The sequence below is a fragment of the Plodia interpunctella genome, chromosome 26, assembly GCF_027563975.2.
Source record: "Plodia interpunctella isolate USDA-ARS_2022_Savannah chromosome 26, ilPloInte3.2, whole genome shotgun sequence".
NCBI classification, from domain to species: domain Eukaryota; kingdom Metazoa; phylum Arthropoda; class Insecta; order Lepidoptera; family Pyralidae; genus Plodia; species Plodia interpunctella.
The window spans coordinates 2,610,341-2,634,839 of record NC_071319.1 but is presented as its reverse complement, the minus strand read 5'-3'; the positions used below and the strand labels follow the sequence as shown (position 1 = coordinate 2,634,839).

Here is a 24,499-nt window from a genome sequence, read left to right as displayed (position 1 = left end):
TTTCCGCTTGTTATCTCTTTTGAGATAAAATTAACGGATTCCTTGAAAATGACAAACATTTTAAAGTAAAATTAATTTAATTTTTAAAAAGTTATATCGTTTCTGACAAATATCATCAAATAAATATAATATCAAAACGAAGTCAACTCTGCAAAATCACCTTTTTAACGCGAATGCTAAACCAAAAGCACCACCGGCTCCGCCCAGAGCAGAATATGTGGTCGCCCTCTCCCCCGCCGCCCCCGCCCCCCCTAGCTCGGCAGCCAATCAGCGTCCGCGGCCGCTACCAACCTTTCATGTCCACTATGGCCCCGTCCGGCACTTCCTTGCCGTCTGCCTCTTCGCGCCTCTTGTATCGTTCCTTGTAAGTCTCCTCGTCGGTAACTATGACAACTGCGATCCGCTTGTAGCCGGAGAATTCTCGAAGTTTCCGTTTCTGAGCCGACGGGTACACGTTGGTCTAAATACCGTACGATGTGGAGCAAAACATTTGGCGTTTAATAAAATCCTTTATCCTAGAACAAGCTCAATAGTGATCCAGTATTTTTGTCGTATATTTGGATGCGCGCACCGCTCGACTTACCCAACTAGAAATAAATTATGAAGCGGTGCGGCGTTTTAAATTAACCTAACTTAATGCTAACTTAAGTTCTAGTACGTACCTTGGGACATGGAGTGGAGTTATACAAGATATATCAAGTATGGGGTCTTAACATCCAAGCACATCAGTCGTATTATGAACATCAAACGAAAATTTTGCGAGATATGATTAAAATTACTAATACATGTCATATGACCATTTCCCATTAAAAATGTCAAAACACAACAAAATTAATTTCAAGGCACCTAGTAAAATAATTTGTAATATTTTGAAATTACAAAAAGGAAAAATGCACACGACGTAAGTAAGTAATTTTCACATCAATTCTACAAAATATTTCATTTGAAAATCCAAAACACGACAACTCTTTACAGACAAGCAAACATACAAATATAATATAGAGAAATATCTCGATTGTCCTGTAAAATAAACCCAGGTATATGTGACAATCAGCCATAATGCGTATAATGACATAATATAATTTTATTTTGTATAAATGTTGGGCCAAAATCGTTTAGTTACTTCTAGTATCTACTTTATTTTTGTTACTTTATTTAACACCCAGTGGAGAAAAAATTGTTTTTTTTTTACATACTTTTGTCATACTAAACTTGTAAACTGGTAGGGTGTTAAGTTCACTGGTATGTATTCGCATACATACCAGTGAACTTAGTTACTTAATTAGTCGCCTAATGCCAATTATAATGATGCCCTTAGACGATTTGAATAAGATCTGATACAAGTATTAGCAATAATCGATAAGAATTTTTTTTACAAGCTTTTATTTAGTTTCACCAGTCACGATGCCTGTCTGTAATCAAATCTTGCAAGTTAAATCTCTCCCACTTCCGTCTGTCCTACAGAGTTGGAATTGTCCTCGTCGCTTCAGTTTCCATGACGATGCATTACTATGATAAGCCACCCATGATCGGCTCCCGGCGAGAGAACTCCTCAATGGAAATCATCAATTTTCACGCGTTGAACGATCTCTCTAACGACGATAAAAACAGACGGCAAAAATGAAATGTTTGCAAAAAAAAATTTTTCATTTGCTACTTTTATAAAACCAAGACGCCCATAAAACAATCATCAATTTTCTAAACTCGCGCATCATGTCACACGTCACATATGCCTGGTCGGAAACGAAAAAAAAAAAACAATCTAAATAATAATAAAAAAAGAAACGGTTTTTACCTGGTCGAGTATAAAGTTGCGGTGTCTTCCTTTGGCGATTTCCAACAATTTGAGCACGCATTTAGCGCACTTGGACACCATGGCGTCCCAGCGGCCGTCGTAGCTCGAGCGGAAACTCGAACAATCCACCTGAATCGACGACAGACATACAGACATACGAACCTTCACCCCTCACACTTACACGCTAGCTTACACTATTATAAGGTGAATGATACCAGCGTAGTGCTGTCGACTATCCTCTTCGGGCGAAGTCCACTGGTATCAAATTTTAGCTCGGTATATTTGTCGGAGCGAATCGCTAATTATTGTTTTTGTTTTGTTATATAAAAAGGTTGTATTTCCCCCTGTTGAAAACACAGTCATCATTAGTATCATTGTTACATTGCATCCTCTCATCTCAAACCTCAAATTTGCTGAAAAGGAACGGTTTTTTATTAGTTTTGTGTGTTGTGTTTGTGTGTTGTATAGAGAAAAAAAATGATTATTTTCAATTCTTTGAAATGTTGCGATAGTAATATAGTTGAGTAAAATTTGGGACGTTAACAAAATTGATTATTAAAATTACGCTAATTTATTAACTTATCAATAATCAATAATATAAATATATAAAAATATATATTGGTTTTTCAATTTAGGCGCGAATGATCGTATAAATAAAATCAATTGATAATAAAGTTAAGTCTCATAAAAGACATGTAGCATTTTGCCCTCGATTTCGCCCGCGTTTATTTAGAACATTTGGCTAATGCCAGCTACACATTATCGCGGAACTCAGATCTATTGCCTAGTTTGTATGAGAGCTTTAATTGATCGCAATGAAAAACCAATGTTTGCATAATCCGCCAGCGATAGTGTATAGCCGACACAATATACTATACCTAAATTCTGGCGAATTGAAGAGTTGCTCGACGAATTCGGTCGTATTTGTTTATATTTACCGATTGATTGATTTTGTTTTTTTATTTGAACAGAACAGGGACTGGCGTTCTCTCGTTTCGGAGGCAAAGATCTTTGGGATCAATTAGCCAGAGGAGATACTGATTTAATATCCTTATAAGCCAATTCCAATCCGAATAATAATCCGTAGATTTTTTTAATCCATATGCGGAGTAGATCCTAAAGTTTACAAACCCGTTTTGGTATGATAGCCTGTCAATTTGACCTCAACAGAACCGTAGAAACCAAGCCAATGTGATGTAGTGATGTATACTTTCTTACCACCTTCTAGGTTTCACGATGCACACTGAACATACCACTGTTATCATGCAAATTGGAATTATCACGAAGCACATTCCTTTAAGATTTGAACCAATAATATCCACATATCGATCGTCGGCATACACTGCATATTTTCTCTTCATTATATACGTTTATGGTTTGTTGAAAACATATTCTAATTTCATATATCTCTCATGTGATTTTTAAAAAATATGTTTTTACTACAATAACTTGCCTTTTAAGAAAACATCGCGTAAATGTAATCAAATTGTTAAATTAAAATGTAAAGTGGATTTGTCTTCATTAATCCGTGTAATGTATCCCCTAATTAATTTACTTCTCTCATGAAAGTCCATTGATTGGTCAAGTCGTGACCATAAAGTCGGTTTTTGTCCTAAGCTTTGCTTAGGTATGGATGTTGGATAAATATGTATCAAAATTGAATCTTAAAAATGGTCATCTTATCATGCTTTGCAGATTTGTGAGAGCTATCGAGAAATCCATAATAACTGTCCAAATTTCTTCACCTGAGATCATTGTTGACAGTTCTATTTATTAATAACTTACCATTATTTTTATAGCTACTTTCAATTTACTTACATAGTGGTCATATTTTAAAGTGCTGCAACATTGTATTAGCAAGGATTTAAAAAGTTCTCTACCGAAATCCACGAATGTTCCAATTGTTTTTAGAGTTTCGTTTCAGACTCTGATCCTTGATCTCCCACGATACTTGTTTCGTTTGGACAATTTTCAGACATTTACATTTAATAATATCTTTATCTTGCTGTCACACTAAGCATGGATTTCACGAAATTCCAGCGGATTCAAACTGCGGGAATTTCGGGAAATCCATGTCAACTTTCAGCCTATCCAATACAAACCTGCCAAATTTCAGTGCCAGAAAGCAGTATTTCGTTGTAGAAATACACACAAAACAGACAAGTGGTTCACTCGCGCAAATAATCATCGGTTAAGACGATTATTCGCTTCTGAATGGAACGTTCATGCGCGCCTTTTTAACAATTGCATTAAAATCGCAACGTGTCAAAGATATATTATAAATACAAACCTGATTTATTGCATATTATATATTGCTTCGCGAAAATGTGTCGATAGCAAATTTCGATCTAAAAATATATGTTTATATGACAATATGAAATTGTATTATTTAGAATACTTCATAATAGTAAACAAATTCCACACGTGTCATACAAACCATGTGATGTGTGTGTGTGTGTGTGCGGTGTGCGTGTGGTGGTCGGTGCAGCAGCAGTTACCTTCATCTTGTCGAAGAGCGCGCCGGTGGAGAGGATGTTGTAGCGGCGCTGCGGACGCTGCGTGAGCTGGCGCCGCGCCCACTGCGTCTTGCCCGCGCCCGGCATGCCCACCATCAGGATCACCTCGCAGTGCTCGAGTAGCGCCGGGCGACGCGGGCCCGCGCTGAGCTGCGCGCGCGCAATGAGCTGGTACCCGGGCTGCAGCGACGCCTCGGGCCCGTCCAGCGCCTCCTCCACCGTGTAGCTGCGGGCCAGTGTTATACAATGTTACTTATAATATGAGTTCTTTGTGCAAAATTTACCATAGAGTTTTATTTATGTATTTATTTTAAAACTTTATTGCGCACAATTACAAAAAAAAACGGGTTGCACTCCGGGAGCGCCAGCAGAAGTGAAAACTTGAATATTAACGTTATAAGATTTTTAACGTCTTACAAATTTTCGATCAGAGTCACATGTCCTGACGCGAATTAAACATTTTTTACCCATCACAAAAAGTAACCAACGCCGCTAAAGAAGTTTTCACTTAAAAAAATATGTAAATATGTTTACTAACACTAAATATTAAGGAACAAATTATTAATTATAAAAGGTGAACTTAACACCATATGGCATTCTCTACCAGTCAACTATTGAACCAAACAGAGATAGCAAGGTGATGCCATAAAATGCAACAAAACAAAAAATAAAAATACTGAATTTAAAATAAGTTTTCGATCAAATAAACCACCATTTTTTGTTCATAATTTATGTAATTTTGTACAACACAGTTATTAAATAAAATTGATAAACTTCGCTTTATGTGTTCGTGTAGTTTCGCCATAGAACGTATGTCGTACAAAGCCACAAAAAGACACATAACTTTAGCAAATGTAAAATAAAGGTAAAATAAAACTTTCAGCATTAAAACCGAAATGGTACAAAAAGCGGGTTTTGGTAAATTAAGTTTGAATATATAAATAAAATAGAACTCCCAAAGGCAACAGTCAATTGTAAAATCAGAGCTGAATATTCAAAATTCAAGATTTATTTTTTACTGACGTCACAGCCCCGAATGACATCAACTACACGCGAATAGAGATAATAATATTATCTTGAGTTTGACTTACCGGATAACAAATTTGATTCTTTTGTCCAGCACATGCCCTTTCAAGACCTGTTGCTCCGTCACTTCTTGCATTTCTTCGTCTAGAATATACATTTGATATCAATGTAAATAATAATTTAAAAAAACTAAAAATAATTATTAATAGTATAAATTAATAATTCCTTAAATATATTGGAACTCCGATTGTGTAGACGGCCGAAGGGATTTTAATTGCTTAATTAAAATTATAGTAAAATGTTTACGTAGAAGTTTTAATATGTAAACATTAGTAAGAAAAAAACGGTGTTTAAATATGTGAAAGATTTTTTCAATAGTCTGTTATTTGATTTTTATTTGGCTTCTTACAGAAAAAGAATGTAATGTAAAAAATATATTACATCCTAAGTAATATTGTAAATGCAAAACTATGTTTGTTTGTTTGTTCGTTCGTAAAAGGTAACAAACTTACGCACACACAAGCTCTATCTACTCAACCAATCTTCTTGAAATTTTGCATTCATGTAGTTTGAAGTACGGATGAGGACATAGCACACTTTTCATTCCGGAAAAATAACTGTTCCCGTGTAAAATTAACGCGGGCGAAATCGCGGGCAAAGGCTAGTGAACATATGTTATACCCGCAGGCTCGTGCTTGACGTCAGCGTGCGCCTCCGCGTCCACTTCCGGCGCCGCGGCCGCGCTAGCCTTGTCTCCGTTCTCCTGGAAACATTTTAGCATCTATCTCATTTATTTTTTCCAAATATTTTGCACTAACCTAGCGTCCCGTTTAGCTCGGGTAGAATATTTTAAAAATCATGATACTGCTGAAGATTTCGTATGTCATCAGAATCGGCAGTTTTTTTACAATCATACCTACTATTAAAAAAAAGAAACATCCTTTTAAAATGTATATACCACTGCCTTTTTTGTACTGAATTTAAATGCAGTTAATAAAACAGCGTTTCCAAAAAGTTATGTTATTAGCTGACATACAATGATAATGGTGCCCGCGGCATCGCCCGCATATTTGATTCGATTTAGCGGTTTAGCCGTGGAAGCGTTACAGTAAGACAGACAAGACTTTCGCATTTATATATTTGTATGGATTGAAATTCGACAAGTTTTACCTTGGGTTCTTCTTCCTTATCTCCATCGTCATCTTCCTTATCTCCGTCTCCCTCATTATCTTTACTCTTGTCCGCATCATCTGGCTCTTTATCCTCCTCCATCGGCTCTTCCCCTCTCTCTTTGCGCTCCTTGGCTTCCCTCTCTTTCTTTTCTTTTTCTTCCTTCTCCCTCTCCTGTAATTTTAATTTTATTGTAATCTACAAATATAATACACAAAACAAAAATCCGCTACACACTTTGTAAAATTACAATTAATTACAGTAATTGAATTACATTTTATTTACTGTTTTCAGTGCAAAATAAAAACGCTGCGTCCTCTTAGCTATGAGCTCAAAATATTGTTTGATAAACACTCAGTGTTCCCAGTTGGCAACACTGAGTGTTTATAAAAAAAAATATTTAGACAATCCGTCTTTTCTCTCTATAGATATTAATTACAATTATTGTTCTAAATGAATTTTAATATATTTCAATGTAATTCCGCTTGCGATCTCACGCGTCACGTAACCCGCGAGGGTAAATACGGAATAATTATCTACCTGTATGCTCTGAAACTCACAAAATATATTTCATGAGTACAAAATATACAATACAGGACAACATTGGTGCCACATTTTATAGACAGCAATCTAACGGTAGTCGTATATTTATAATTAGTATGAGAGAGAGTGCTATTATACTACAACTACTTTTCTCCGCAAGCAGCCAGCCTACTGCAGCCAGCATTGATTAATTGATATCAATCGCAATTTATTATTTTTAAAGATAACTCGCTTTTACCTCGGGGCTTTGTTTCCGTGGGGTTAATATCTTAGCACAGATTGTTATGAAAATTGGTACATGGGTAGAATATAACCTGGAATAACACAGGGTACTTTTTATCCCGAAAATTACACGGGGGCGGAACTAGTTTAAAATACTAGTGTAGAAATCAAAACAGACGTAAACTTTAAATACCTCTCTCTTCTTCCTCTGCCTTTCCTGCCGCTGCCTCTCCCTCTCCTCCCGCCTCTCCCTAGCGCGTCTCTCCGCTTCCTCTTTCTGCTTCTGCAGCTCCTCTTCAATCTTCCTCTTCTCCTCCAAAACTTGTTCTACGGGTATCTCCACGCGGTTGCGGACGATTTTTGTTCTAGTCAGCATATTGTACCTGGAAAATTAAAAATTAAATTAAGGTTAATTACTGAATAAATTAATACTTTTGGTAGAAGCTATCTTTTATTTATTTATTTCTTAATAATGACACGACACGCCATGGTAAGCCCTTCTGGCATAATAATGACCAATACAGATTCAGTTTTGGTATTTCTAATCGTTCTGAAATTGTGGCTTTGAGCAAAATCTACTGGACGGATTGTTACGAAATTCGGTGCACGGGTATAATATAACCTGAGAATAACACATAGGGTAGGGGTGGGGGTAGGGGCAGGGGCACGCGTAACGCAGCTAGTAATCAAGAGCTCGCCTGTCGTTGCCGAAGTTGACGCGGTAGCAGAGGTTCTTGGTGAGCACGTGCGGGAACAGCACCCTCCCGGCCAGCGAGGCTCTGTCCACCTCGTACGCCACGCCCAGCTCCACGCCGTTTACCGTATACGACATTGTGCACGGGTCCGACTCCAGGTCCTGCAACGTTACAATGGATCAATCACTTTGAGAACGCGGTTCATGTCGATGTAGTATTTTCCATTCGACTATGTTACCTGTCCTAGATTTTACCTCTCTATACGACACGAGCTTTACTCTTTATTGGTTTTCCTTTCCCTCTTCTAGCTTCAATTTTTCCTAGACTTCGATCAATATTAATACATAAAGTATATTTTTTAAATCAACCCCCAAATGACTATAATCGGGGGATGAAAATGCACGCGAGCAAATCCGCGAGTAAAAGCTAATAATACATAAATAAAAAATCTGAAACAAAACAAATAAAACGCACAAAGGAACATCGAGAAATAGTTACACCGACGGTGTAATGTTGATTTTCAACAGGTATTTTTTTCTTTTTGTTGAGCTATGATTTCCGAATGATATTATAAATTCTTACTTTTTACTTCAATTAATAGCACTAGTAGTAGAATAATTTTTAATAAATTTAGTTAAAATTAACATAGCCTTACATTTGATTGCAACAATAACATTCCCAAAAAGCGTTAAACCGGTTGTAAAATCACATAATATGAATCTTCAGAACCGCGGCCTTACAACGTCAACAGAAAACGCGCGAAAATTAAATAAACATTTTTGATTACGACGTGTGATTCCCCGCCCTAGAATAGGACCGCTTCAACCAAATCTTAATCTAAATGTAATTCCGCTTGCGATCTCACGCGTCACGTAACCCGCGAGGGTAAATACGGAATAATTATTTACCTGTATGCTCTGGAACTCACAAAATGTATTCATATGAGTATACTAAACAAAATACAGGATTGTGAACTGTGTGTCACTACACTGACAAGGATGCCGTACAAGGCGACCAAGGGACATAAAACCCTGATAGGCCAAAACAGAAGATATTTTTGACAGTGTTTTATGTTTTCAGACAATAAATTCAATTTTCACTTCACATGCTCTTAAAGTTTGACATTATGAATGGATGTAAGCTTTCTAAAATTCTATTTTAAGTGTTAGGGCACAAAAAATGTTCTTGAAATGGATCAAGAAACTAATTATATGTATAATCTAAAATATTGTTATACCAGATAGACGCCGACAACGTCCTTCTCGACGAGCGGCCGGCCGTACTCCTTGAACTCCGCGTTGTGCACCGCGCGGCCGCTGCTCTCGTAGCCCCAGCTGAATTCGCCCTCGCCTGCAACGATAATAAAAGCTTTTATTATATCAAACTAAATGCTAGTTCCGGCAATTCGTCGCTTTGAGGTAATGTGCGCAGAAGGCTGGCAGCATTGCCACGTTGTATGACAATGCTGATCATCCGGACTAAATATATATAGGTCACCTGTCTTCTCTTATAATTTTTTTGAGATGGCGTCAAATAAATTATGAAGTAATTTAGTTTTTTAATTTTTATATATAAATTTGATCATGATCTTAATAAATACGTTTTTAATTTATTTCAAATATCTATAAAGAGTAAATAATCTCCACGGTACTTATTGTTCAATATAAACGAAATATTCGTGCAATTTCCTAAAGTAAATTTAGGAACGTGTTAGTGGCTACGTTGCACGCACTGACCGAGATGCAGCGAGGAGTCGAGGTCGGACCAGCCCAGCCGCAGCCCGCAGGCGACGCTGTCCTGGTCGCCGCTCTCCGTCGTGGTCGCCGTGGCGCCCACGCGGACCTGCACACAAATTATATCAATAAATATATTTTGACAAATCACACAGATTGAGTCAGCCCCAAAGTAAGTTCGACACTTGTGTTATGGGATACTAACTCGACGATACTATATTTTATAACAAATACGTATATAGATAAATATATTATGAAAGGGTGTAGGTTTGTGTGCGTAATGACACTTTGTTATTTACATCTATCTCATCAAAAAAATTAAATCTATACAATTATTACAAAGAGGTAAGCGTTTGCGAGTTTGTATGTTTGAGGCGGGTAATCTCCGAAACTACCGAACCAAACCGATTTCAAAAATTCTTTCACCATTAAAAAGTTACATAGTCCAATATTGCTACAGGCTATATTTAATCTCAATATTCCTGTGGGAGCGAAGCCCCGGGCAACATCTAATTTCAAATAAAATCCATGATAAATGTTAGTAATACTATCGTCACTATGTTAATAACGTACTTCAAGTCAATAATTTAGAGCATAGCTCAGTCTCAGACAATTGCGACGATCCAGCACGTTGTATATCCGTTGTTTTCTATAGGTTTGACGTGTGTTGACGTACGTCGAGACTTACAATATCTGCGTTGTACTGTTGTTGACGAACCTCACAACGACGGAACTCGACCAAGCAATAAGGCATCCTAAAGTACTCGTTTCTGTGTAGTATGTGTGTGTACCTCATAGCAGACGCGTCCGCTGGAGACCCCGTGCGAAGCCCTACAGCCGGCCCACGCGTGGGCAAACGCCCCCTCGCTCAGCGGCACCACGCTGTTCAGCTCCGGCAGCTCCAGATACTGGTTCAGGTCGCTGTCGTCTGCAACGACAATCACACATATATTATTAAGGCCAAAGTTTGTGAGCACTTTTGTTACTTCTAATTATAATTTTTCACGTTCAAACGGCTGCCAGCTTGAGTGTAAAGAAGAAATAATTTTTTAAATGAAAACGGTATTTAGTTAACTTTGAATATAGGTTTTTTTATCCCGAAAGTGCGCGATTTAATATGTAATGGCGCTTCATAAAGTGGATGATGTTACTATGCAAAATACCAGAGGTAACACCGTGGATACAGCAGCTACAGCTATTACAATATAAGTTATAAGTAAATGGACGACACTCAACGGCCCACATTAAGCACTGCTTGACCTAAACGATAACCTAATTTAGAATATGACGTGAAAAAGTGCCAGTGAAGGCCTAATTTCTGAATAACTGATTTGATTTTAATTTAAAACCACAAAAACAAACATCTGTGATTATGATAACAACTATAACGCGTAAAAAAATCTTTTTTTTAATACGAAGCCAAAGACAACAACTCCGTGCGACAAACGACTGTTAGTGAAGATCAGTCAAATTTAACTTTAAACAGGTGAAACTAAATAAAATCTTGTAAAAAGGTAATAATAACTCACACCAAGATAGAGTGATCTTGTCATCATCTAATTCAGGCTCCACATTCTTAACTTCGACCGCCTCTTTCGAGCCTTGCCTCTTCTGGATCTCCACCTGAAATTATTGTGATGTTGTGTTAGTATCTGTTTTTATATCGTAAATATATGTAAAATATATATTAATAAAAATACAATAAACAAACATTTAAAATAAAATTAATTGTTGGTAAGATTGAGAGCTGGCAGCTTTTTTGCTCAGCGTGCAAGACTCATATTACAGAGAGGAAACGCTGCCACATAGAAACAACGTGCCCAAAACGTTGGGCACGTTGTTTCTATGTGAGGCGATGGAAGAATACTTTTAATAGTTTTTTTATGGAATAATGTATATTATTGAACTTTCTTTGGGGCTCGTTTGTGTATTCCATAATGAAACTATTATATTAATAGACTCCAAAGTTGTGGAATATTAACCAATTACATAATATATTTTAATATATACACATCCTTAAGCCTAAGGTCAATTTTAAAAATGGCCTTTTCCATCTTGATCCTATCGAGGATCGAACCCAGGACCTCCGTCACAGAGATCGACAACACACAGGTCAGAGAGTTGTCCATAACACCCTTATACATATTATAAAACATAAAGTCCTCTGCCACGTCTGCTATAAACTCAAAAACGACTGTATGGATTTTCATGCGGATTTCACCAATAGTTTCGTGTGATTCCTTTGAATGATTCAGGTTTTACCCGAGCGACGCCAGGACGGACCGCTATTAATATTATGTGTTAGTAAACAAAATTGATTGAATTTAAGTTAAGTTTAATTTCAAGGAAACTAATGATAATATGGACTGTTGGTCTGAAATAAACACATTTTATTTTATTTTTAGTGACATATTTTTTTGTCGCGGGTAACAGTTGAAGATAATATGACTTACAGCTTCGATCGGCGGCGTGAGAACTTCGTTGGTGATCTCCACGGCTTTGTAGTAGTTGCTCCAGCGCGCCTTCTTCTCCATTTTGCGCTTGAGGCGGTTCAGTTTCACTGGGTCCTGGAAAAATTTTACAATTAAGTTAAATCCGATTCTTTTCATCATGTGTCGAAAATGAAAAAATTACATGGGGCTCGTATGACAGTGGGCACAAGTGACGTAACAAATGTTGGGATCCAAAAGCGTTTTAATTATACTTTGATGAGAACAAAAAATACTTAATGTTGCTATAAATAAAATTGATCAATTAAAGTGATTTTGCAAAATGTCCCAAAAATTAACATTTTGCGAAAGGCAATGGTGTCTAAAAAAAACAGACTACCTGCCACTAGATGGCGGTAAGTAGTCGTAAAAGTCATGTCAGATGCCTTTAGGGGACTCGAATAAAATCTGACACCGGTGTTAACAATAACACACTCGATATGAAGATGATGGTGAACGCAGAGCAGATATTATCGATGTAGGTGTAACCTTGCTGACTGCCGCCAGCTTCTCGGCATCGGCCTCCGCCTGCCTCCTCTGGCGCTCGAGCTGCTCCTCGTGTCTGACCCTCAGCCGCTCATTCAGCTGCTCCCACTCCTCCTCCTCGGTCAACGGCCTGTCTTTCTGCTCCTGTAATATTATTCAGAGTAAGTAAGTACACACATAAAGTTCGTATTTTCATAAGTTTTTTAAGTTTACAATCTTACCATGTCCTTTTGAACAGTTATATGTATGTATAAATTAAATAGACTTTTTCGGGAAATAACTTTTGGTTAATAAATGTGTTACTTTAATGTGTTATGTAGGTACAAAATAGAAACTAGATTATTTACCACTAAATTATAAACAAAACTTTGCAATATTGGCACATATGTTTTTTTAAACTAATTTTAAATAATGACACGTGAAGATTTAGGAAATTCCCGGTCGACCTGAATATTTTCATCTTACAATTCATTATGGGTAAAAACCCGTGTGAAATTCAAGTCGGTAAAGCTTGTTCTCGATAAAAACCAATCAATTACCTGCTCCTTTTTCTTTTCCGCATCCTCGTCTTCGGCAGCATCTTCCGTCTCTTTCTTAGGGCTCACCAGCCTCTCGACTTCCGTCTGCTCCTGGACCTCCATGCTTTCTGAAACTAATTTATAGACATTCCAATAAAATTCCAATAAAAACAATACATACAAGTAAGTGTGTATTTCTATAGATCCACATAAGTCTCTCTTTCATCCTCGTCTTCCCAGTTGCATTCGGGGCTGTGATGTTGTGGAGCCCGGGTTTAGAAAAAATTAAAAACTAAAAAATGTGTTAAGGTTCTGCTGTCGGCCACAACAGCCGAATATACAAAAATGTCAAGGATTATTTTTCAAACAGACCTTGGAATTTGAGATGTCAGTGAGAGTGTACCAAAGAATACGTTCAGATCTTTCACCAAGGAGTTAAAACCATAACAAGTTTTTTAGTTTCGGTGAAGTACACAACACACTACATCAACCTTACTTATCAACGCAAATTCGGCGTGCGTCTTGTCCACAACAAAAAAAAAAGTGAAAATCACATTTACCTAAAACTCGCTTTATCACTATAGGAAACTAATCCAATACGAATAAAATTTCACAATATCACCCACAATTTTTCAATAATTACTATAGTGCTTTTTCATACTATAATCACTGAACAAAACACCACCGTACGGCATTGAGATCCTTATCGTTGTAATTCCATGTCGATGTGGTATTTGTGCAATGTGACACTAATGTTATGATACGGTGAAATTGAATAGAAAATCCGACTTTACGCGGGCATTGAAACTCCATGTTTAGACTTCGGATTGTGACGTCTTGGTGTTTCTGGACTGAGCCCTTCCATAATATTGTATTGTAATTTCTGCCGAGCAATTCTCATAGTCATACAAATATTATGTAAGATAATCGAATAATATAGATGTTAGCACATTCATTTTGCCTCTAATACATATTTCGTTCATATTGCATCATTAGTGCTTATATAAAAGAAATACATGTTAATTTTTATTATAATAAGTAGAATAAGATATAATAAACATACCTTCTTGGTCATCCTTAACTTCTATGGGTGATTGGCTCCTGAAAGAGACAATTTTTTTTTAATTTAGCCAAGAAAATAAATTTATTTTCTTTCTCACCTACAGTTTATCAGCCTTGAAATCCGTCCATAATCTAGGCTCAACTAGCTAGTTTTGATGAAATTTGGCACAGAGATAGACCAACTTAATGGTCCACACTAAGCATAAAGCTTGTAACGTGGGTCAAACAGAAACCAGCAGTACATGCTAAAAATTTGAGACAAATATCTGTAAAAACAAATACAGTCATTTGCCTGCACTGGGAATCGAACCCGGAACCTCCAGATGACGAACGAACTTGGTTCAGGCCACGGAGGTTGTGAAATCTAAGGTAATCTTTATTAGATGTACATTTCAAATTAGAGACCGTGACTCATTCGCAAAAGGTCAATTGAAAATCAGCGTTAGCTATTCGCGTGACCGAAATTAACTACAACTCTTATGTATTGTACTCGTATTTGTTTCATTTTTTTTCTATATACTTGCTCGTGATTGTTCTGGGTTGTGGTGTTTTTATTTGTGGCAATAAACGTTCACGCCAAGACACTTACTTCTCATCATCCACGATGTAAATATCGTTATCGGGCACCGTGACCGGTTCTTCTTGAACGGGATCCGGGACCGGCGCGGGAACCGGCGCCGGGACCGGTTGCGGAGCCTGCACCGGCGTCGGGGCCGGCTGCGGGGTCTCCACCGGCGTCGAGGCCGGCTGCGGGGTCTGCACCGGCTGCGGGGCCTGCACCGGCTGCGGGGCCTGCACCGGCGTCGAGGCCGGCTGCGGGGCCTGCACCGGCGTCGAGGCCGGCTGCGGGGCCTGCACCGGCGTCGGGGGCTTCACAGGCGACGGGGACTTGACCTAAGATTACAAAACCAAAAAGATAAGAGCCTGTTTCACAGAGATAAGTGTCAGCCAGCATAAATGTAAATGCATAAATAATATGTGGTGTTATAATATCAATATGTATTGAGCTAATCAAGGGCATCGGGAAGATTTATCTAGAAATTGTAATGACGCCGTGCCGTGCAATAAATGAACATAGCGTAGTTCGTATGACAGTTTTAATTTACCGTAATGGAAAACCAGTAACATATGCCGAATCAGCAAAAATTCGGCGAACTATTTCCCGATCGATAATGTATATCCGGCATAAGAACCCTACCTTGACCGGCGTGGGAGGTTTGACTGGCGACGGCTCCTTCACCGGTTCCGGTGCTTTGACCGGAGATGGCGTCTTCGGCTCCGGTTTCGGCTCGTCCTCCTCTATAGGCTCTGGAGGGTCTTCCAAGCGCGGCTGCTGTTGGATACACAATTTTCGTTGATTAATAGAAATAGTCGTGAGCATATCAGGCTACAAGGTTTTTTTTGCAAATAAGCCTATTACCAGGGAAATCCATGCCGGGTAACTTGATACGCGGTTTACTACAAATATCACATGAATTGTAATAAAACCTGTTAGCTAATTTTTAGTTACCATAATAAATAATATAATACTAGTATTATAGAGAGGCTAGCGAAACTACCGAACCGATTTTAAAAATTCTTTCACCCTTAAAAATGTACATTATCCAAGATTGCTATAGGCTATATTTTATCCCCCCCGGGCAACATTTAAAATTTGTGAGGATGTGTATGTGTGGTGTAGGTATGTTTGTTACTCTCTCCTTCAAATCCAAAATCTACTGGACCTATTGTTATGAAATTACTATAAATGGTAATGATAACTATAAAATAACCTAGAATAACACATAGGGTACTTTTTATCCCAAAATTCCCAAGGGAGCGAAGCCCCGGGTGCGCAGATCAATACCTAGATAAGCCTAAGAAATTTCAGTATGCGGACTTTACAAATTAATTCGTAATTATGAAAAAAAAACTTAATGAAAGGCTCGAAAAGTTTGCCAAAGTTTGGCGGATTCGGTAAACATTGCTTTTTCTTCATTGCGGCAAATCAAATACGCAATGTTCACAAATTCGCGTCGGCATGTGTCTAAGTTCGGTGACAGTGTGTGTGGAGTATTGCTTGCAATTATTTTTAATTTTTATGTTAATAATTTTGACCTAAATAGATTGGGCATGTTTAACAAAAGTTTGGAATAAATAAAGGCTTGTAACAACATCGAAGCAACATCACGCCAATACTACAAAAGGAATCATGTCATATTGTGATTGATTCATCAATGCCCGAACATGTGTTTTATTGTTGTTTGTTTACAAAGAAATCTATTCAGCCATATTGGAAGTTTTGTTGCTGCGTGACGGTGGCTCCATCGACAACAGGAAGTAGCGGTGAAATGTAGAACGAAACTCGACTATACGTAATCGGTGTCGGTTAAACAGTCACATCCGGTCAGACGCCATTTGCGTCAACAGGAATGCGCATGCCGAATGCTACTTCAGCATCAGCCAATCAACGCGCAGTATTGACAGCTGAGACCGCATTGACCAATCAGCGTGAGCTTTACGGCAGCCATGATTATAATGTCAACATCAGACTGACAGTTGGTTGTAAACAAAGACGCTGCAAAACAACATCGACGTCGTCACCGGGTCAGATGACCTTGTTTGTGCTCTAGAGGGTACAATACAAAGCCGTCCATTCATGAAGCGTTTTTTGTTTATTTTATACATATCTTATTTTTTTAGTTTTTATGTCCGGTGCACAAGATGACAAATTCGGAATTATACAGCAATATTTTTTCGCAAATAAAATTAGACGGATAACGAAAGTTCAAATAATCAATATATAAATTCAACATAATAGCCCGGTTTAGAAATGTAATGCATTTCCGAAATTTTATATTTTGTGGAACATAGTTAAATCGATTTCACAATCACACACACACAAAAAACACAAAATGGCAATGCTCAGTGGGGTTAAATAATTTGTAAATTTATTTGGTACATTAACGCTGTATTGCTGTATGTACCAAATTTTGCATATTATCGAAATTTCGTCCTTTTTGCCTGATTACCTGAAGAGTTACAAACCGTTAACAATTTATAATATTGGTGTGTAACTGCAGTTACTATGTTTTTAGTGCTTAAGTTTGATTCGTTTTAATTTATATATAGCAGTGTTACTATTTATGTCTGAATAAAAATAACATTCTTAACAAACAGGCATGTTGACAAATTTTTTTTTGACGACTATTCAAAGGCTCTTATATCATTAGAAAGACCAGTGAAAAAAATATTGTGATAATGACAATAATTTCAATTTCAATATAACAAAACTAAAATCACACATTTTTGGACTCGTCCACATGCTCCATACTAAATGACACGAACAAGTGACGTCACAAGGTGCGAAAATTCGCGAAGAAATAAATGTTCGACAGCTACATTAAATATTACGTTTATGGTGATGATTTCTTAATAAAGGTTGTTACAAAATGTTTGTTAAAACTTAACTTTAAATCTTCGTATTTAGATCCAGCTGCATTGTTACAGTCTTTGAATTATCATAATGATCCTAAATATATCTATTTTATCTAGATTATACATATTTTTCACAATTATCTGACTTTGGCAACTACCCTATTTACAGGGGCCTGGTCATGCTAGATCCTTTTATCTCATTATTAGATCCTTTTATCTCATTATTAGATCCTTTTATCTCATTATTATTTTCATTCTGATAATCATCACTATTTTTAATAACCAATACAATAGGTTATTACTTAGTTTAATAATGATGATTTCTATGACTGTGTGATATACAATGTTAGTAAATAATTATTTATGCAATGTCACTAAAAATAATTATATTAAATTAATTATCTAACGTTATTTCGTGCGATTAATCGCAATCTTTTCTTTAATGAATAGCGCGCCTTAGATCCCCACTGCGCAGTTTTACTGCGCAGCCGCCATTGTCGTATAAATACTTCGAGCGCCCCAACGTGACGTAGTCGAAATCGAGAGGTGAAGGTATGAACAATGGAGAGGTGGCGTCCTTATTACGTTTTAAAAATCGATTATCACCGGAGCTAGCAGCGCGTCCGCCGACAGTGTGTCGTGAAATTTAAGCAGTGTAGTGTTTCGACGTGTCATCCGCGAAGATAGACAGCTGTTCGAGGCAAGAATCGGCGGATACCTATCCAGAACAACACCGCGTTACCATCGGGCGGCCATTTTGTTAACGCCGCGCTCGACTCCGCAACCACCGCTAAAGCGATAAGTGATACTAACGTGAAAGTGATAACTTGATATATTGTCGTCCGTAGTTTTTAGTTAACGAGATCTGTGAACCGTCGCAAGCTGAAAGGCGGCGGCATGAACTGCCAGCAACAACAACAAGGGCAGATGGCGCAAGGCCGCCGCCGTCGCTCTGTGCGGACCCCGTTCGCTCTGGGGCGGCGCGAGGAGCGCTACGCGGGCAGCAAGTGGGGCGCAGCGCCCGCGGCGGCCGCGCTGCCGCCGCCGCCCACGCACTGGCGCCGCGACGGCCGCTGCCGGCCCGAGCCCGACCGAGCGCTGCCCCTCAAGCTGCTCCTCAACGTGGCATAGGCCGCCTCCGCCGCGTACGGACTCTTAACGTTCTAGTGTTAGTCCGCGGGAGTGCCGCCCGGCTTAACGAGTCGCGCTCTCGTCTCTATTGTGCTAAGTTTTTATTTTGTAACGCGACGTACGAACGCCGCGCGACCGGTGCGCTGCCGCAGCGTCCATAGCGCCGCGACAGCGCCCCGGCGTCGACAAAATTCCGGCGTTAGGTATTATTTTATAAAAATTTTAGTGTTAAGCGTTTCCGGAAGTCGCAGAGCCGCTGTCGTCGCTGTCAAGTCTCTTAAAATATGAGAAAAACACAAAAAAATAGTGAGGCTCCGGAGATGGTAGCGGTTGTGTGAAGTCCAAAGTCGCACACGTCTCGTCGGCTCGCCTCGCACCGCCAAGCGGCCGGCGAAGCCCCTAACGCTGGCGGCTGCCCCTTCATCCGACCAAGGTGTCTATTCTGGTAACGTCATGTTACAATCGTTTCTCAATAGTATTCAATAATATTGCTTATTTACTCAACCTGTGAAAATGCAATACTATTGAAACATTACTGAGACACTACATTGACGTTAGCAGAATCGACACAAAGTTTTTCCAATTGTCTTCTTTTATACTTAACGGACCGGGCGGCCGCGAGCGCTTTGGCATCGCCACAGATTTTATTGTTGTTAAAAAAGTGGCCGAATCTTGCCGTTGCGAAGCGCGAACGTTGCATTTCTTTTATAAAAATGACACGTTTATTATTATTTTTGTATTGCTAGCCGGCGAGGCGCTTGCGGCTGGGGCGCCGCCCCTAGTCGTATCGATTTATTTATCGAGACCAATGTATTTTTTGTAAACCCGCAGCTACCAGGCGAGAGGGCCCACCCAGCGCCTTCCACGCGCAAATACCTCGCCGTACAGAGCTTTAAAAAAATAAATTTGGTGGCTCCCGGGTTGTAGATTTTTAACGATTTGGTCTAATGTTGAAAATTGGAATTATATATGTTTATATTATAAAGAGAAAATAGTATATGATCTCAGCTGCGGGCCTCAGCCCGGTACAGTAGGAGCTTCTGTGATGTACAAAAACGAGTATATTTGGGAATTTATATTAGTTTTGTAAAGTATACTTTAAGTGAAGATGCGCGGCGGCGGCTAGTCGTCGAGTGTTGGTCCGCAGCATTCCCAGTTTTCCCAACCTTTCCCATCCTTGTTCCTTCCCATCCCAGGGCTCTTCGGAGCCCGACAAATGTTTCTAAGTTTCTTGGTGACTGGTCGAACCGTAGCTCGTCACTCTTCATGAGTGGAGCTTCATGTTTATTTTTCAGGTTGCAAGAGAAATTGAAAAGTACAATACGGAAGTAGTAGATTCACTGCATTGTGAGAGGGAAATTTTGGAAATTCAACTTTCACAGATTTGTGGTGTGAGGGTTTGGCACACAGGCCCATAGTTATCTTTGCAATTATTGCAATAAAAACTCATCTTGAAAAACCATATTGGGAAATTTATACACTGGTAGTACTACATACATATAGTCTTATCTGTACCAATCCGTATAGGGTTTTTATTTAAATGAAATTTGTTAACATGTGTAATCCTGTGTGCAAACAGAGAAATGTGGTTTGTGCAGAGTAGATAAATGTTTTTTCAATAAGGGTAATTTAAAAAGTTTAGCTTATTACGTCATGAAATGAAAATGCTCATTATGAGGATCTCAAATATAGCTTTCGTTATGATTGTGAAGAAACCATTTTCATGTTATTCATGGAAAAAAGACGAAAATTTACCACTACTGAGTTCTACTGGTTGATTCATGGGTAATTTTTACTTGTGGTGCTATCAATCGGACCACAGTTATAAAAATATGAAATTGTATGGTACTAGATCTACTGGAAAAGTAGTACCACGATAAATATGAGTCAAACTTTATTTACCAAAGTATTGAGATAACCATAACCATTGAGAGTGGTGGACTGGCACAGATATTTTTTTTTCTAACGTTAAAAAAGACATGATTTTGCTCATACTTTCAGTGGTTGTTTTTTTACACAATTTCATTGTTGTCAAAAGCTTTTATCACAGACAGATTTTATTTGACAGTGAGATCTTATTGCATTCAATGTGTGAAGAAAAAATCATGTCCATGCAGTAAACCGTTGAGGAGTTCCCATGTCTGTTCCTGGGTGCGCCATCAGGTCATGCTTATAATAAAACATTGTCATCCAAACTAAACATGTGTACTAAATTTCAACTCAATCGGTTAAAGATGTCTACTTCTAAACTGAGTTGCAAGATTCCACCCGAGGTAGGCACATTACTATATACATTGCAAGTTAAATAAAAGCTTTTAAAAAGGGAACCACCGACAGGAGCCTAGCTCCTAAATTATGATGATTATACTGTTAAAATTTCTGTGTCACAGCCTGTGTGTTACCAGTGAGTGGTATATAATCTCAATATTAATTGAAAAATTTATCTCTCTCTAATCATAATACAAATACTGTAAAAAGTCAATTTAAGTATCCAATAACGGCACGAACTTAAAATTCTATTGATAAATCCTACATACCTTTTCATCAAAATCAGACCAACAATGGTTCGAAAGTTTTCGCGATACAAACAACATACATACATACAAGAAAAATTTTTTTTTCCCCCAAATTGATTTATAATAACAAAAGGAAAATTAAGAAAGCGGACCTGGGCTCCGATGCCCAATTGCTGGGGAAGAACCGAGAAAACACTAGATAATGACACGAGGTCAAACTAAGGCAACTGCGGGCAATAGCTAGCTCAGCCATATAACAAAGCTAATACAAACAAAACACTCACAAGCATCATCCAGAGATCACACTATACTTTATTCGGACATATTTTTTCACAAAATGAAGGTAAAAATAATAGGGACATGAGACACGTCACCTCATTCGGTGAACTAAATATTAGTGAAATTATCGTCGTAGGTATGTTTACGCTAATCAATAATGATAATGAATGTCTAATCAATACTGTGTTCGAACAGTGTGGTTAGAATGTGTAGGTACATTTATTTCAGTGGAGTATGTGATGAAGTTTTGTCATGCCTGTGCTACTATAAAAAAAGCATTTATTGACAGTCTAACAAATTAGGTTATTTAAGTACATTATAAAAGTGCACCGCCGCGCGCCGGGTGTCAATCCCTCATCTGACCTGATGTGCCGATTATGTGTTACTATTATATATATATATCATTGTTTTTAAAACAAGGCTCTGGGTTTTCCGACCGCAACATGTAGTATATTGTTATCCGGGACCGATGACATAAGAAACTAACGCCTGAAATACATTGCTGGTTTTCATACTGTTGATAAAAAGCACGGTTGATAAGAAGCGATGGTGGAGTAATGGTTAGACGCCCGCCTGTTGATCGAATGGTCCCAGGTTCGAATCCTACTCGTGCCACATGAGTTTGTTTGACCGATCTGATTCATGTATAGTAGTTTTCATCGACTTGCACACTGGTTGATTGTTATTGACTTAATTTGTGTGTGAAACGGAGAAGGCAATGGCAAACCACTCCATTAAATAATGCCAAGAAAGTTGTGTGTCTCATTCCACGTAATGACCACAAGGAATACGACTATGAAGAAGATAAAAGCTAGCAAGTCACCAAGGTTATGGCTGAATGAGTATGTGTAGGAGAACTCTTTGGGATAGTGCCCTGAATTTTTTTCTAGGGCAGTCATCAAAATTAAAATGAAAAGATGTACAAGTTTCTTTTTGCTTAATTATGGTGTGGTAGGTAAAAACACGGTCAAGGTATAAAAATAAAATGTTTCACAAATTAGTCATATGAGTTGCAATAGACAAATATTGTCCGTACATTTAACCAATAAATAAACTAAAAATATTATTTAAAACAATTAATCAAATGATTGTAATATTTTTGGTGTATATTTTTTTATTTTCCTTTCGACCGCTATCCAGACAAATCCAGAGTAATAGAAATCCAAATAAAAATGTAGAGATCCTTGAACATTCAAAGCTACAAGTTATCTCTGAAATTATCACTCCTTGACAATATCTTATTCCCTCGGCAACAAAGCCACAGTTAATGCAAACTTCTATGTTTAATATTGTACATGCAAAAGTCTGTCATGCTTTCATGGCTAAACTGCTAATCCATTTTGATGAAATTTGGAAGACCTAAGGTCAAACATATTGGGAGCTGTGGACAACAATACTTTTTCTGTGGATGTTGTACCCGTGCTGGGCAAGTTATTATAATGTCTATTTTGGTAGGAATTTATAGATCGTTCAGCCATCTCAACAAACAGTAAGTTCAGTAAAAAAATACTATGGTAACGACAATGCTTTCAAAGATATGACAAAAATAAAATCACACATTTTTGGACTTAAATGACACATAGAAGTGGCGTCACAACGTGGTAATATGTACGCAACAAAAGCGACATTTATATTTATTGATTGTTCAGCTATCTGCAAAAAAAGTAATAAATAAATCCTACCTTAGCCGGTGTATGGGCGAGCCGGGTAGAAGACGAGCGCCTAGTCCTCGCCGCGGGACCAGGTTTCCGAGGAGTGACCACTTCATCAGAGTCCTCATTGGTGGTGTCAAGGATCGATGTGTCAGGCAGTACTGTTGACAACCATACAAGGTTAATATTTACTTACAATGCTTGTAAGCCTATCCAGGAAAACTTGGGAGTATAAATAGCATCCTATTTCTCAGTATTTCGGAAGAAAGAAAGATTTATTTTGCTAAAAACCTGAGTGCATACAGATTGATGATGAAAGAAAAAAATTTTAAGGGTCTTACTTTGTATAAAACACATATATTACTACTGTTTTATTATTAAAAAATGGAACTCCTTCAAGATGGTAGTACCATCAATTTTTTTAAGATATAGGAATAAAAAACATTGTTGAAAGCAACATAATCCTATATTTTACAAATTGTATAAATAGATTTTGCAATGCACAAGTTTGTAGATAAACAAATTTATATGCTTACAGACAGACCTCATGTTATGCAATCTATGACGCAATTCTAAGATACACAAGTCTATGAACTTAGATAAGGCACATCACTTGCTTGGTACCAAACAGTGGACAGTAGACTGAAATACATACATGCTTTGTTGCTTATTACCAATGGCCTAATTAATGACCTTATGTTTCATATAAGTAGACTGAAATAAGATTTTCTTGACAAATAACATTCTACATCACAGATGAGTTTGTTTATTCAACTAAAATGCAAGTTACCTTGTGTATAGTTATAAATCAATCAAATATGAGTAGATTGGTGTACTTAAGTGACAAGGTAATAATAGGAATTGAACCTGGAAACTCTTGAAAACAACTATTATCATAATCTCATAGCCAAATCAGAATTATTTTCCTGCATCCAATATTATAACATTATTTCAAACATATGGCAAGTGGCCATTATAAACCAATTTGTCATTATACAGCTGGGCCCATTATTGTCATAAGCTATTGCTCTCATTATAAGCTGTAACATTTTAAAAACAATGGAATACATACACAGGCATACCCAAAACCACTCTCCTTTCTGGCAGGATTCATATTTTCCAAAATATGAACTTTTGAACTCTCCAAATGTACCAATCCTTGTCTGAATAGACAAAGGGTCCTAAAATAATTTTGAAATATTTATACTGGAAATATCATAAACTTAGGTGGTCTATGCATATGTATTTA

The 24,499-nt window shown here is 37.8% G+C and overlaps 1 protein-coding gene across 4 annotated transcripts in view; it reads right to left on the bottom strand.

Moving 5' to 3' along the window:
• The window catches only part of LOC128681023 (uncharacterized protein), a 39,215-nt gene that overhangs the window by 13,324 nt on the left and 1,392 nt on the right, over window positions 1-24,499 (bottom strand). The window contains exons 2-20 of one of the 4 annotated variants that reach the window (XM_053764531.1): window positions 23,281-23,411; window positions 15,454-15,588; window positions 14,845-15,149; window positions 14,257-14,294; window positions 13,215-13,327; window positions 12,679-12,819; window positions 12,154-12,267; window positions 11,230-11,323; window positions 10,492-10,628; window positions 9,704-9,809; window positions 9,205-9,317; window positions 7,971-8,128; window positions 7,466-7,655; window positions 6,508-6,681; window positions 6,019-6,100; window positions 5,403-5,481; window positions 4,294-4,537; window positions 1,796-1,924; window positions 292-460 (exon numbers count right to left, since the gene is read on the bottom strand). In XM_053764531.1, coding sequence (XP_053620506.1) covers window positions 292-460; window positions 1,796-1,924; window positions 4,294-4,537; window positions 5,403-5,481; window positions 6,019-6,100; window positions 6,508-6,681; window positions 7,466-7,655; window positions 7,971-8,128; window positions 9,205-9,317; window positions 9,704-9,809; window positions 10,492-10,628; window positions 11,230-11,323; window positions 12,154-12,267; window positions 12,679-12,819; window positions 13,215-13,327; window positions 14,257-14,294; window positions 14,845-15,149; window positions 15,454-15,588; window positions 23,281-23,411 — 2,652 coding nt within the window. Of the gene's footprint in view, window positions 1-291; window positions 461-1,795; window positions 1,925-4,293; window positions 4,538-5,402; window positions 5,482-6,018; window positions 6,101-6,507; window positions 6,682-7,465; window positions 7,656-7,970; window positions 8,129-9,204; window positions 9,318-9,703; window positions 9,810-10,491; window positions 10,629-11,229; window positions 11,324-12,153; window positions 12,268-12,678; window positions 12,820-13,214; window positions 13,328-13,753; window positions 13,875-14,256; window positions 14,295-14,844; window positions 15,150-15,453; window positions 15,589-21,603; window positions 21,694-23,280; window positions 23,412-24,499 lie in introns of those variants that run through there. The other 3 variants (XM_053764532.1, XM_053764533.2, XM_053764534.2) reach the window with 3 other exon arrangements.